This window comes from Aythya marila (assembly GCF_965140915.1).
Source record: "Aythya marila genome assembly, contig: HAP1_HAP1_SCAFFOLD_186, whole genome shotgun sequence".
Classification (NCBI taxonomy): Eukaryota; Metazoa; Chordata; class Aves; order Anseriformes; family Anatidae; genus Aythya; species Aythya marila.
The window spans coordinates 319,145-334,816 of NW_028137527.1; the positions used below are offsets into that span (position 1 = coordinate 319,145).

Sequence of the window (15,672 nt, forward strand, 5' to 3'; positions counted from 1 at the left end):
TGCACATAGTTGCCGGGCCAGTCCCAATGGGGTACTTTTGCCATTCCTTCCCAGTTAGACTCACTTCAGCCTCCAGTACAGTTAAGTCTTGGGATGTCCCTGTCACTCCAGAAATACAGGTGGGTTCTACCTCTTTAACTCTTGATGGCATCAGGGTACACTGTGCACCGGTGTCCAGCAGAGCCTGATACATTTGTGGATCTGATGCACCAGGCCATTAAATATACACAGTCCAGTAAACCCAAATGTCTCTTTCCTCCCTGCCTCCCCCTGGCTGGAAGCAGGACCCCTCTAGTCCTGCTCATCGTATTCATTACTGTGTCTGGTAGACGGCCCACTGGAAAGCACATCCCACCATGGCACTGTCATTCCATGGGGCAGTGGAGAGGGTGTTAATAGCCAAGCATTTGGGTGAGGAAGATGAGGCCCAGCAGAGACAAGGAGTCAAGGCAGTGAGTTGGGGGAGGCTAGCAGAAGCAGCCCAAGGGGTGGTGCTGCTTGTGAGGACACATTTGTGCCAGCAGCCTGAGTGGGCAGCAGCTGTGCGCAGGTGAGTGGAGGCCAGGAAGCGCATGCCAAGAATGCTCCTGCCAGCAGAGACAAGGCTGGGGCTGAGTCCAAAAGGAGAGGCAGGCCCAGGGCAGGGGGCTGCAAGGGCCATGCTGAGCTCCCTGCCCCTGCAGCAGCCACCCTGGCCCTCAGCAGATGTGCTGTCCAGCATACATGGGGAGGTGCTGGTGTGCATCAGAGAGCAGCAAGGAGGGCGCTGGAGAGGGCTGGGGCCAGATGAGTGGCAGAGCCCCATGCAGGGGCTGTCTGGGGGTCCCCTCTGCTGCAGCCACCGCACGTAGCGTGGGAGCATGGCGAAATGATGGAAGCGCCGAGATAAGAGCGAGGTGGTGAACAGAGATAAGTGTCTGCAGACTTCAAAGAAATAGGGCAAACTCATCAAAGTCAACAAAGTGTTTTGCTGTGTACTGCCCAGCCCAGCCTCTTTCCACCTCTCCTCACCTCTCTACCCTCTCCCCTGCCCAGCCCAGCCCAACCCAGCCCAGCAGCCCAGGCTGGGCTAGCCCCAGGGCAGTGCCCACCGCAGGCTGCTGCAGGGCTCTGGGCACAGCCACCACAGCCCCAGCCCCTCACAAGTCATCACAGCTGCTGGCACAAAGGCGGCTCTGGGCCTGCCCAGCAGCCCCTACGCTGCAGCCAGCCATAGCTCAGGAGATGGAGGTCCCCCAGCTCCAGAGGAGATGGGAAGAGAGGGAAACTGAGATGAATGATATTCTGAGGGATTTGTTATTGTCTTTATGCATGCATTAAGCTTGCTTCTTTAGCTATATTAAATGACTGGATAAAAGAAATTAAAATAAAAAATTACAGGATGTTAAAAATATCTTTATTTAAATCAAAACCAAGAAACTTACATTAACTGTAAAAACCAATTAACAAAACATTTTCCTAATAAATTCTTTAATAAACTGGGAAATGAAAAGCATTACTGACTCTGAAGAAGCATGTATCCAAACAGTTTCCTCATTGCGTAATTAAACTCCTTGTTCCTCATGCTGTAGATGAGGGGGTTCACTGCTGGAGGTACCACTGAGTACAGAAATGACACCACCAGGTCCAGAGATGGGGAAGAGATGGAAGGAGGTTTCAGGTGGGCAAATATGATAGTGCTGACAAACAGGGAGACCACGGCCAGGTGAGGGACGCACGTGGAAAAGGCTTTGTGCCGGCCCTGCTTAGAGGGCATCCTCAGTACTGCCCTGAAGATCTGAACGTAGAACAACACAATGAAAACAAAACCATGACGGTGAGAAGGGAATACTCCGCTCCAATGAAGAAGACTAAAAAGAGTACTTGGACAACACATCCTTGATAGGAGATGGCTTGATAGGAGATGGCCCTGTTGTCCCAGAGGGCATTGGCCATGTCTTTGGGTAGAGTGGTGGAGATGCAGCCCAGGTTGAGGAGGGCAAGGCTGAGGAGGAAGAATGACATGGGAGTGTGGAGGCGGTGGTCACAGGCCACGGCAGTGAGGATGAGGCCATTGCCCAGGAGGGCAGCCAGGTAGATTCCCAGGAAGAGCGCAAAGTGCAGGAGCTGCAGCTCCCGCTTGTCTGCGAATGCCAGCAGGAGGAACTCACTCACAGAGCTGCTGTTACACATTTGCTGGTTCTGGGCTTTTGTCCTGTCTAAGGAGGAAAAATACAGTAAGGAAATACAACAGAATTATCCTATTGTAAGGCCTAATTCAAGCACGTTTGGCAAGTCCCTTTCATGAGTTCTGCCCAACTCTGCCTGAGGGTGTCCCTGGGAGCAGAGGACTCTGCTTTGGTAATGCAGGAGGTATTCCTACTCTACAGTAACAGATAAAGAGGGACATAGGGTAATGCCAGATTCAATTCTTTCCTGATATGTGATTATCCACATTTTTGCTCCCAGTTCTCCTGAGAGGAAGCAGGGCTGTAGGATTTTCTTTTCTGTATATTTTCCTTCCTGCTACACTCCAGGTGAAACCTGGATCTTCAGAGAAAGTGACACTCCCTTTATTTCAGAATGTAATTCAGAGGGGAAAGACAATCTGTCCATCAAGTCTGGTCTCTTCTGGCATCTCTTTGAACTGTATGACAATGATATTCACATCCTCACCTGAAAAGAACCAGGACACAGCTGAGAGCAGAGGAAACCAGGCTCAAAGTGCCCATCTGTACACCACTCATCCTGTCCCCGTACTCACCTTCCCCCAAGCACACTGAGGGCTCACTCTTTGGGCATGTGAAACCCCCATCCCCAGACAGCCTGGGAACAAGACCAGCAGCAGCATGGCCAGGTGGAGAAGCCAGGAGGAATGCCAGCATGCTGCTGCCAGGGAAGGCAAGGGCAAGAAAAGACAGACAGACACTCAGCAGACCCTCTTGTACTGCATCTCTGCCTGCAGAGGAGGCAGCTTCTGCTCTTTGCAAATGCTGTGTACTCTGCTTTGTTCTGCAGACACCTCCCAAAGACAGGAGCTATCAGGGCTTTTTTAGCTCCTAAAGACCAGCTAGGATAAAACCTGAGAGGACCACAATATGATCTTGGTGCAGTCCAGGAGATGATGTTTGGGAAGGTTCTTAACCAATTTAATCACGGACATACTGATTTCTCAATCCAATGCTCCAGGAGCCTGTATAGGATTGTCTCCTGTACAATCTTGACAGTCCATTACCATGAAATCTGCCTCCCCTCTACTGCAGGAGTCTGAAAGCACAGACTGGAGAAAAAAGCCTTACCCTTCAGATAAGCCTCACCTTGATCTTCCTCTTGAAATGCCCTCATAATGCCATTATCTAAAGCACTGCAGAAACAGAGACCTGTCCTGAGTGATGCTATCAGCCATCAGGTGTGCCAGCTGTAGAGGACCCCTCTGGCAACCCCATCTGCACTGCCCTGTTGCCAGAGACTCACGGTGTCAAGAGCCTGCAGATGTGTCTTGCCACACGCTGCCCTCTGTTGTTGCGCTCCTCAGTGCCTCCAAGCCCTCTCTCCTTCTCTCCTCACCCCGCGCCAGCTGTGGTCAGAGCTCCCAGCCCTGCTGCGCTGTGCAGAGGAGCTGCTCCTGGGCACAACTGTCTCTCTTCAGTGCTTGCCAGGATCTCCCCTTGGTCCCAGGAGCCCGGCCCAGCTTAGCAGCACAGCACCCAACCATGGCATCGCTTGCTCTGTGCCCTTGGGCTCCCTCGAGGTGTCCCCAAGGCCTCAGGGCTGACAGCTCCCGAAGGCAGCAGGGTCTCTGCTGGGGTATGGTGTTTGAAGCAGACTGAAGACATCACTGACTGCTTCTCTCTGTAGATGTCAGAGACAGATTTTTTAAAGTGTGATTTGTGCTGTTAGACCGTGGTTGTCAAGCATGTTGTGCTTTATCCTGGCAGACAGCTCAGCACCACATAGCTCACCTCACCCCCCAAATGCTCATGTGTTGAGGTAAGGACAATTTGATAGCACAGGAAAGGAAGAGATGTTGATGCTGCTGCTGATGATGATAATGTAGTTTTATAAAGCAAGTGATGCACAGTGCAATTGCTCACCACACACTGACCGGTACCCAGCCTGTCCCCAACCAGGGGTCCCCCTGAACCTGGCCAGCCTGCCTCAGGATCTCCTGTGTAGGTCCTTTGACCTTGCTTTGTTTTACATCAAAATCAGCCATGGTGGGACTTCATTCAGGCCACAGACATCCACCGTTATCTTCCACTCCCCATTAGAATTTTACACTGTCCATATGAGACTGTTAAAGGGTGAGCAAGTGTCGCTGATCACTCCTTGGCTCTCCAGTCAATGAACCAGCTCATGCAGGGGAGTCAGGGAGTCTATGTCAATGCAATACTACCTCAGGTGCACTGTTGTGGTAGTGATTGGCACCTGCTGCTCATTGGCCATCAACACCTCCACAGCAGAAGGGTCCTGTGAAAGAGTGGGCAACGTATACTCCATCTCCAAGACAGCTAAGGCAAAAGCCCACCACTTACCCTTGTGGATCTTTGAAGTACCCTCTCCTGAAGTAGTCTATGTCAAGGTTACACAGAGCCTCCATTCCAGTCCCAATGGGTTGCATTTGCCACTCCTTCACAGTTAGACTCACTTCAGCCTCCAATACAGTTAACTCTTGCATTTGATGTGTCAGGCCAATAATCCTCAAAGTCCAATACACCCAATTTTCCTCTTCCTCACCCCTGAGACAGGGTCCTTCTAGTCCTGCTCCTAGTATTCATTACACTGTTTGGAGGACTGCCCAGTCCTGTAGAACTGGTAGAACATTGTGGTTCTGCATTGTGGTTCATCTGCAGCTGCTCTTCTTTGACCTTCAACCGCTTTGCAAATAGAAGGGTCCTCCCAGGGACTGGGTGAGGTAGACAACTCTTTAATATCCTCTGTCCCCAAGGCAGCTATCCCAAAACCCCACCTGTACCCTTTTGGATCTTGGAAGTACCCTCTCATGGGGAAGTCTATGTCAAGGTTTCATAGATCAACATTTTTCTCCCTCCTTTCTTTTCTGGGCAGTAGTTCCTTTCCGTTTTAATGAGCCTGATTTTCATATTCATTGTTTACTCCTGCATACAGAGGCCACGGACCCTGGCACAAGTTGGTGCTCTGGCCTAGCAAGAGCAGACATGGGGGGTCTGGTCTAGTCCCTAGACTAGACCAGGGGCCTGTCACAGGGGCTGGAGTGGCCGCAGGACATGACAGAGGTGTTGGAGTAGCTGCAGGGCCAGTCACAGGGCTTGGAGTGGCACTGGCTGAAACTCAGTGAGCACAAACCAAGTCCTAGCACATTCCAGGGATTTGTGTCCCTTTGGAATTGCCAAGGTGATAGCCCTTCCTTTTCAAGCACTTCTACATTTTTTAAGGATTCTGCATGTGCTCAGGGGGGAAGTTCCAAAACACTGGAGGTGCCCACTGCTCTAGGTGCCTGCCCATATCCTCCCATGCTCCCTGCCACTCCTAACTCTCTGGCCTTGGGGCAGGTCTCTGGAGGGCATTCTTAAAGAGTTGTTTATTCTTAAACAAAAGCTGAAACACATTCAGGAGACATCACAATAGGACCATGCCAAGGATGTTCACAGCTTTGTAGAGCTAGTGCAATTAGCCTGGAGGAGAAGGGGGAGGTGAAGGAGAGAGTGAAGAAGTGGAGAAGTGTCCCTCCCTTTTCTCCCCCCATTTTGGCTCCCTAAAGCAAAAAGGTCAAGAGCATAATTCTTAATAGTTTCTGAGTGACGGTTCCTGAGGTATGGAGGTGATGGCAATGCTCAGTACAAATAACAGATTTGTCACATGACCAGTAATTTTCCTGACTCATAAGCCAGTGATACACAACATAGCAAAATAACTTTAAACCAGACCCAGAAATGATAAACATCACAACAGGAACACATGCAGTAAGTAATGTGCTATACAACACATTTCTGAAAGCAAGCTCAACAGACCTGAGATCCAAAACGTCAACCTTGTGATCAGCAACTATTAAACTGGTCTAATGCTTATAACAATTTAACTTTAACACTCTCTGGTAAGATCTGTCATTATCTCAACCCTTCGTGCCCCACACTGGGTGCCAAAAAGACTGCTGTGGTTTAACACGGCAGTTCGAGTACATGGAATTATTCGAACGAGTTCAGAGGAGGGCCACAAAAATGATCAAGGGGCTGGAGCATATCTACTATGAAGGCACACTGAGAGAACTGGTACTGTTCTGCCTGGAGAAGACAAGGAACAAGAGAAACCTTACAGCAACCTTCCAGTACTTAGAGAGGACCAACAGGAAAGCTGGGGAGACAGTCTTTGACTGGGAGTGTAGTGATAGGACAAGGAGAAATGACTTTAAACTAGAAGAGGGTAGGTTTAAATTAGATATATGGAACAATTTCCTCTGAGGATGGTGAGGCACTGGAACATGTTGCCTGGAAAACCTGTGAATGTCCCATAACTGGAAGTGTTCAAGGACAGGTTGGAATGATTTTTGAGCAACCAGATCTAGTAGGGGGTGTCCCTGCCCACAGCAGGGGGGTTGGAATAAGATGATCTTTAAGGTCGCTTCCAACCCAAACCATTCTATGATTCTATGATCCCATGTTTCTATGATTATCTATGAAACTGCTACCATTATCCGTGTGAAGCCCATAAAGATATAAAACCTTCATAATTCTCCTGGTCAGTCCTCAGGTTGCTTAGACATAGTGTGAAAAGAATTAGAGAGGTGCTGGTGGAGCTGCTGACATCATCATAAGACCTGTCTCAAAGACCTTGGAAAGGACAGGTTGATCAAAGACGTTCTTCTGTACTTTGAAAACACAGATGTCAAACTCATCTTCTACTAGAAGAGTAAGCAGGAGGATGAATAAACCTAACCAAGGAGTAAAATGCCAGTCTTAAGCCTAGCCCTCCACCAAGAACTGAACTCTAACCCACAAAGCTTGCTCTTCCCCTACACCTTCGGCAGGCATCTTGAGCAGAACACTGATCCCTCCCTCAAAGCCCTACTATTCCCTTAACCCTAGAAGGTGACCTCTAATCCCTAAATGTTAAAATGAACACCTAACTCCCAAAGCCCTCCACCACGCACATAGCACATCTCGTCTTCAACCCCACTCCTATCCCTAACTTCAGCTGCTTGTCCCCTTGGAGCACGGCAGGAACTATGAGGTCCTGGAGCAAACCCATGGCAATGGAAGAGGCATGTGAGGTGACAGGTATGTGATCAGATCAGAGGCCACAAGGAGGAGCTGCCTGGGAATGCTGTGATGGGATCAGGTGTGCCTCAGGATCTACTGGGCCTGCAGGAGGCATGTAGCTGTGAAGGAGGCTGGGAGGCCACTTCTGTCTTTGGAGCTGACAGACTAGCAGCAGGAATGTGTCACAGATAGGGACCGTAAAGGGCAGAAGCATGCACATGGCATTGAAGATGATGGCAAGGCACCTTCTGTTCTGGTCAGGTGACAGACCACAGGAAGGCTGATGGAATGGGAGTCATGCTTGAGGTATAGCTAGTGAGACCATAGAATCAGAGAATGGCTCCTGTTGGAAGAGACCTTAAAGGTCACCTATTTCCAACCCCTGGCCGTTAGCAGGGATGCCCCCCATGAGACCAGGTTTCCCAGGGCCTCATCTAACCTGCTCTTGAATAGCTCCAGGGATGGGGCACCTCTAAGGTCTCTCGGCAACCTGTTCAAGTGCCTCGCCTCCCTCTGAGTGAAGAACTTCTTCCTAACCTCTAATTTAAATCTCCCCTCATTTAGCTTAGAACCATTTCCCCTTGTCCTCTCATTATCTGACTGAGCAAAGAGTCACTCTCCATCTTTTTTATAAGCCCCCTTTAAGTACTGAAAGGCCTCAGAGAGGTCACCCTGGAGCCTTCTTTTCTCCAGGCTGAACAGCCCCAGCTCTCTCAGAGTTTCTTCATAGGAGAGGTGCTCCAGACCCTTGATCATCTTTGTGGCTCTCCTCTCGACCCATTTAAAAGATCCACATCCTTCTTGTGCTGGGAGCCTCAGATCTGGACGTAGGACTCCAAGTGGGGCCTCACAAGGGCAGAGCAGAGGGGGACAATCACCTGCCTCCACCTGCTGCCCACTCCTCTCTTGCTGCAGCCCAGGATGCAGATTGGTTCAGCATAATTTACCCTTTGGGGAAGCCATGCTTCCTGTCTCAGATTACCTCTTTGTCTTGCATGTGCCTTGACACTGATTCTAGGAGGATCTTTTTTATGATCTTGCAAGACACAGGGGTGAGGCTCACCATTCAGTAGTTCCCTGGGTCCTCTTTTCTAAACTTTTTAAAACTGGGAGTGAGGTTTTCATTTTTTTCAGGTGACCAGAGACTTCACCCGATTGCCAGAACTCTTAAAATATGACAGAGAGAGGCTTGGCAACTACATCAGCCAGTTTCCTCAGGACCCTGGGATGCAAGGGTCATCAGGCCCCATACACATGTACTTGCTTAGTTTCATCAGGTGATCTTGGACCTGCTGTTCAATTACAGCAGGTGGGATGTTGTCCCCCAGCCTCCATCCATGGGTTCAGGGAAATGATAGCATTGGGAAGCCTGACTGGCGGGGAAGACTGTGGCAAAGATGTTGTTGAGTCCCTCAGCCTTCTCCATGTCTGTCATTACCAGTTCACCCTTCTCATCCGTCAGAGGGGGTACACTCTCCTTGGCCTTTCTTTTCTGAGCAATGTATATACAGAATCCTCTTCTATTATTCCCTGCATCCCTTGAGAAGATCAGTTCCATCTGAGACTTGGCTTTCCTTATCCCATCCCTGCACATCCGAAACAGAAGCATGCGTGAGGGCCTGTGAAAAGTAGCCCTGGATCCAAAGAAGCCATTTTGGAAACAAAACTTATGGGTAGGAAGCGTGATTTTGTGGAAGAACTTGGCCAGCAGAAATTAATGGTTCTGTAGAGGTAGGAGGGTTCATCTAATGTTATTGCTGCAGTAATACTGATTTAGAACAGTCACATATGGCCCTTACCTTACTTGAGTGAGTAATTTTAATCCCTAAACCTAAATGTGACTATAACACTCTGAAAGGAACCCATTTTCTCTCCTCCTAACCGTAATGCCTTCCCTTAGCACTTGCATTAAAATGCTGTATTTAACCCTAGACTTCTTGACAGACTGAAAACACCCCTAAACCACTGAGCTTGTCCATACCTTAAACACAGACCTGATACCACAAGCAGAATACCAAATACTCCCACTAAAACTTTGCTTAATCTCTAACATAGAAAGTGAAAAACAGGTACCTAAGGGGCTCTTAGGGCAGACTGGGGACATCAGGGCCAATTGGGACCCTTCTGAGTGAGCAGTGTCCAGGGTGAGGAGGGCCTGGGCACCATGAGGGATGCCATAGAGCAGTAGTGCCTGCTCACTAGGAACCTGGCCAGCGTCATAGAGAGCTGTCTTTCAAGGTCTTTGTGTCCATGGCTATGGCTATTGTCTCTGTCACTGACGCCCATGAGGAGACAGCTTATCGCTGAAGCACCAGGGCTTCATTGCCTCCTCACTCCCACCCATGAATCAGGCAGGGGTTGTACCTTTCTCCTGCACTTGGCCATGCACATCCCCATCTCCTACTACCCCAGGAAGATCTCCAAGCAGTGTGCAACAGGAAAGGATCTCCATTCCCAGGAGATGGAGGTCAAGGTCTAGAGCTTGTGCTTGGTGACACAAATCCAGTTTTCCTACACATCAGTGTCACCTTCACCACATTGCATTTGTCTCCTTGTCCTCACTGCCTCCAATGTTCTGCTCTAACGAGCTCCAAGGGAGCCTGTGTCAGTGCTGGCCCTCAGGGGGACACTGCAGAAAACTTGCATCTGACTTGAGAGACTTCTTCAATTGGCTCTCAGTGCCAATGAGGTTTGTGAGCTCATCACCAAAGCCCCCAGAGAGGTGATTCCACTCCCTTGGGCTGGGCCTGTGCTGCTGAGCTGGGCCGGGCTCCTGGGACAGAGAGAGCTCGTGGCAAGAGGGCCGTGGTGCAGAGAGACAGATGTGCCCAGGAGCAGCTTCTCTGCACAGCGCAGCAGGTCTAGGGGCTCTGACCGCAGGTGGCACGGGGAGAGGAGAGAAGGAGAGAGGGCTTGGAGGCAGTTGGGAGTGGGAGGATGCTGAGAGCTGCCTGCAGGAAAAATCTGCATAGCTCTTGACAAGGTGTCTGGCTGCAAGGCCATGCAGCTGCACATCCTGGAAGGGTCTCCTCCTGCTGGGTCTTGTTTCTGTGAGGGCAGTGGGCAATGCAGTAGGCTTTGAGAGTCCTGCTGGATTGCAGTGTGAGGTGAGGAAGTCTGGCAGAAGCCCCTTGGATTGCCTTAAGGCAGGTGCCCCCAGTCAGCCCAGAACACCCTGCCGTGGCCACCCATGCTGAGCTCTCTGTCAGCTGCCCCATAGCTCTTGCAGCCATGGAGGTGCCCCTTGGCAGGACCCTGTTGGTGGCAGGGTGTTGCAGGGCAGCGCTGAGCACAGCCGCATGGGATGGGGTCTGTGAGCACGGGCAGGGGGAAAGAAGAGGTGGGCGCAGAGCAGCAGCTCCTGGCAAGGACAGCTGCATGCAGCAGAGAGAGGGGCAGAAGGAGCTGTTGCCAGAAACACCGTGGCAGGGGAGATTCGGGCACCTCATGGCCATGCCCTGCAGTGCAGACACCTTCACTTGGAGCAGCCCGTCCCTGGCCTCCTCTCCCCCTGCAACCCATGGGTTGTGGGGCAGGCATGGCCAACACCGTAGGCAGAGCCCAGACGAGGAGAAGCTCCTAAGCTCCATCTGGCTGAGACCTTCACCTGGAGACAAGTTGAACATTCTGTCCAGCTGCACTTGGACTGGGGCTTCTCTGCTCTCAGCTGTCTCCAGATTCTTCTCAGGGAAACACCTGAGAGGGATCGTCCTGCAGCTCACAGAGGGGTGACACAGGGCAGCTCAGAGCAGGACTGATGGACAATGCTGCTCTGCTTGATCTTCACCAAGGGACAGTCCTGTTGCCTCCTGGCATCCAAAAGGTTTCACTATGAGTGTACATGAACTATCAGGGCATTCAACTGGCTCATACATCTCCTAAGCAATATCAGGGCAACTCTGATAAAATAAATCAGCAAAATATCTGCAGCTCTGCTCATCATTCAGATGAGCTGTTTGGAACAACACTGCAAAGCTCATGAGTTTGAACTTGAACAGTAGACCGAACTTGAGTTTCCCTCATTCTCCTGTTTCATTTCCAGTTTTCCTCAGATAATTCTGTTTTAACTTTTTTTCTGTCTCCTCCTCCTCAACAGACAACTGGGTCCAATGTCAGCAAATGTCCAACATCAGCTCTGTGAGCGAGTTCTTCCTGATGGCATTTGCAGACACACACAAGCTGCAGCTCCCGCACTTCGTGCTCTTCCTGGGCATCTACCTGGCTGCCCTCCTGGGCAACGGCCTCATCCTCACCGCTGTAGCCTGCAACCACCGCCTCCACACCCCCATGTACTTCTTCCTCCACAACCTCGCAATCCTTGATCTGGGATCCACCTCCACCACTCTGCCCAAAGCCATGGCCAATTCCCTCTGGGATACCAGGGCCATCTCCTATCAAGGATGTGCTGCAGAGCTCTTCTTTTTTGTCTTCTTCTTTGGTTCAGAGTACTATCTCCTCACCGTCATGGCCTATGACCGCTACACTGCCATCTGCAAGCCTCTGCACTACGGGAGCCTCCTGAGCAGCAGAGCTTGTGCCCAGATGGCAGCAGCTGCCTGGGCCAGTGGCTTTCTCGATGTTGTCCTGCACACGGCCACTACATTTTCCCTGCCCCTCTGCCAAGGCAATGCTGTGGACCAGTTCTTCTGTGAAATCCCCCACATCCTCAAGCTCTCCTGCTCAGATGTCTATCTCAGGGAAGTTGGGGCACTTGTGATTAGTGTTTCTTTAGGATTTGGTTGTTTTGTTTTCATTGTGGTGTCCTATGTACAGATCTTCGGGGCAGTGCTTAGGATGCCCTCTGAACAGGGCTGGTACAAAGACTTTTCCACTTGCCTCCCTCACCTATTCATGGTCTCTCTGATGGTCACCACTGTCATGTTTACCTACCTGAAGCCCTCCTCAATCTCATCCCCATCCCTGGACCTGGTGGTGTCATTTCTGTACTCAGTGGTGCCTCCAGCAGTGAACCCCCTCATCTACAGCATGAGTAACCAGGAACTGAAAAATGCACTAAGGAAATTACTTTCATACATACTTCTTAAGCATCAATAATATATCACCTTCCTAACAGTACTGAGAAAATTTCTCACAAAATGCTTTCTAAAATTTTTATTTTTTTTTTTATTTATTTTTTTTTTAACTGCATGATATTATTTTAAATTAAGGGAATTCCTTCTTTTCCTCCTACATGTTAATTTTTATTTTGACCCAGTCATCTATGGTACTTTAAGAACCAATCTTCCAGTGTAGATAAAGACAATAAAGAAGCTATGGGATATTCACAGCTCTCAGATCCCATTTCATTATCTCAACAGAGAAGGGGCTCGGGGTCAAAAGCCCTGCTGTCACATTTAGGAAGAGCCCTGGTGGCCCTTGGGGCTGCCCATCACTACTCAGTGGGGCAGTCTGGAGCTTCATGTGCCATAATTAGATCTGCTCTGTGGCTGGGCCAGGCCTCTTGTGCTGGCCTGGGGAGTGGGGCTGGCCCTGCGGGAAACAGGCACTCTGTGCTGGGGATCTCCCAGGCAGAAGACCAGGGCTCCTGCAGCTTCACAGACCTCCATCTCCTGAGCCGGGGCTGGCCCCAGTGTGGGGGCTGTTGGGCAGGCCCAGAGCCGTCTTTGTGCCGGCAGCTGCGGTGCCTTGCGAGGGGCTGGGGCTCTGGTGGCCGTGCCCAGAGCCCTGCAGCAGCCTGAGGTGGGCACTGCCTTGTGGCCAGCCCAGCTTGGGCTGCTGGGCAGGGCTGGGGAGAGGGCAGGGAGCTGAAGAGAGGTGGGCAGGGGCTGGGCTGGGCTGGGCAGTGTCTGGCAGAGGGCAACAGCAGTGTCAGGGAGCAGTGGCAGCATGCAGGGGAGGGCTCCCAGCAGGGCTTGGTGCTGCAGAGCCAGGGCTGTGTGAAGGGAACCCAGAGCTGCAGGGGCAGCGGAGAGAAGGCCACTCTGGGCCCTTGCTGGCCTGGGCAGATCAGGAAGGGGGTCCAGGGCATTCTTCCTTTCCCTGCAGCCTGCCAGGACCTGCCAGGCATTCAAGGAGTGCCTGTGCCAGGCTGTGCCCCTTGGTGAGCAGGGAGAGGGCAAAGCCTCTCTGAAAAAGAGGCTGAAACCGAACAAGGTCCCTCCCCTGTCCTGTGGTGTGACAGCGGCACTGTGGAACAGGTTTCCTTTATTTAATATTGTTCTTGTATAATTTGCATTGATGGTGGCACAGAAAGAGCGTTCCTTCACCAGTGATGTAATCCTTCTTCATGTTAGGACATAACTCAATGTCCTTCACTCTGCTTTTTCTCATAGATGAACTGGATTATGTCTCCTTGATTATTCTGAGGCACAATGCAATATTTTTGCCTTCTGTTACTTGTACTGGGTTCAGCAATAAAAGGTGGAAACAGGAAGAAGAGGGGAAGGGTGGGCTCTCGTTGGGAAAACGCTGGTCCTCCTCCTGAACACCAGCTACATGTGTTGAGGCCCTGCTTCAAGGATGTGGTCAAGCATCACACATTTGTGGGAAGTAGAGAGTAATTTCTTTCCTCTGCACTTCCGCATAGCCTTTATTTGTTTTGTTTGTTTGCTTTCCTTTTTTCCCTTTCCCCCTCCCTTTTCCCTTTTCCCTTTTTTTCCCTTTAGTTAAACAGTTTAGTTCATAATAATCTTTCTTTAATAATAATAATACTTATTATTATTTCCCTTTAATTAAATTATCCTTATCTCAACCCGTATGTTGTTCTTTACTTTACTTCTTCCCCTCATCTAACGAGGGGTAGTGAGAGAGACAAAAAAAAAAAAAAAAAAAAAAAGCACCACACTACTCCAGCACAATGTGTGTGACCTTCCCTTACTCTGCACATTAACCTCATGGGTCATTTCACATTTGTTCCTTTCAAACCTTAGTTGGATGGAGACCATTTCCAAAGTGGGGCAAGGTGATGGGTTCTGGCTAAGCTATTTGAAGCATGCTATACTTGAGTTTATCAGCCTGAGTTTGCTAAAGATGACCCAGGAAGGTAAACGGATGTTCGCGTGTCTAGTAGGAATAAGGGAGAGTATCTCAGGTTTCCAATGGCCAATTCAAATCTAGGTCAGTCTCACACCACCTCTGAGCAACCTGTGGACTGACTGGGAGGATGATGATGGTTTGGGAAAGAGTTTGGTTAAAATCTCTGAGGAGGAAGACCAAAAGTTCTCTCTACAAGATAAACTTTTATTCATGCCTATGAGAATGTCCTGTTCCTGTGTGGAAAGACTAATGATATGATTGCTGTAAACAAAATGCTCTACCAAATGTTTGAAGGGCATAAGATACTGATTTTTATTTTTTTTTTTGACTTGGTGATTGTATTAGTAGCTTATATTATGAGCTGTTCTGTGCTTCACATGGAGAGAGATGATGGTGTCATAGAAAACAATGACACTTGTGAGGACAGAAGAGCAGATGGATAAGGCTTTGAGTCTGCCAAAACAAGACACACGCACATGAAAACTGCATGATTAGGAACAGGAAGATTACAAAATCAAAACCATGAGTATCACTGTGGCTCTGCAGGACAGCTCCAGAAATGTTGCAAAACCACAGAAGGTGTCCATGACACTGGGGCCACAGAACTGTAGCTGGGAGGAGGGGAAGTAATTCTTGTACATGACAGAAATTCCCCTGGTTCAGGTACAGCTGCCTTCTGGAGTCAGACCTTCCACTTCTCGAGCCTTGCAGAGAACAGGGATGGCATACAGCCCAGGGCTGACCGTAGGACATGGCCCCTCAGCAGGAAGCACTCTGTTCATGCAGAAGGTGCAGCTGATAGTGCTCCCACCTCTGTGAGCAAAGGGGATGCTGTCCCCAGCCAGGAAGCTGGCCAGCATCTGGCACAGGGTGGTGGAGCTGTACAAAGTCTGCAAGGAGGACAGATCCCCCAAGGAAGAAGGCCACAGGCCTCTGCAGGTGCTGGCTCTCAAAAACCAGCACAATGATGAGTGTGTTCCACATCCCAGTCACCGTGCTGGTCATGTGAGAGAGGAAGAAGAGATTTCTGTATGGGTAGAGGATCTTCCATGTGGATTGCTGGGAAAAATCAACAAATGGTGTCTTAGTGTCCAATTCCCTTCATGGAAAACCTTTTAGAGCATTCAGGTCCCCCCTCTCTTGTTAGGACACATTCAGAGGGGTGAAACAATCCCTGGCAGTCATGGCTGAAGTGTCCTGCCATACAGTGGGAACACAATAGGAGTTAAGGGAGGGAATCATTTGTACTCATGTTTGACAATCAAACTTTAATAGCATAAATCACACTTCTAAAATCAGTCTCTCTCAAGTTCAGCAAGGAGCAGCCTGTGATGACTTCAGTCTGCTTCAGACACCATACCCCAGCAGAGACCCTGCTGCCTTCGGGAGCTGTCAGCCCTGAGGCCTTGGGGACAACTCGAGGGAGCCCAAGGGCACAGAGCAAGCGATGCCATGGTTGGGT

General features: G+C 50.1%; 1 protein-coding gene across 1 annotated transcript in view; it reads right to left on the minus strand.

Annotated features, from left to right (window-relative positions):
- Positions 1–1,495: 1,495 nt before the first annotated feature.
- The window catches only part of LOC309890758 (olfactory receptor 14C36-like), a gene marked incomplete at both ends in the record, with an annotated part of 48,627 nt that continues 34,450 nt past the window's right edge, over positions 1,496–15,672 (minus strand). Inside the window, one exon of the mRNA XM_082785163.1 lies at positions 1,496–1,783. Within this exon, the coding sequence (XP_082641289.1) occupies positions 1,496–1,783 (288 nt within the window). The remainder of the gene's footprint in view (positions 1,784–15,672) is intronic.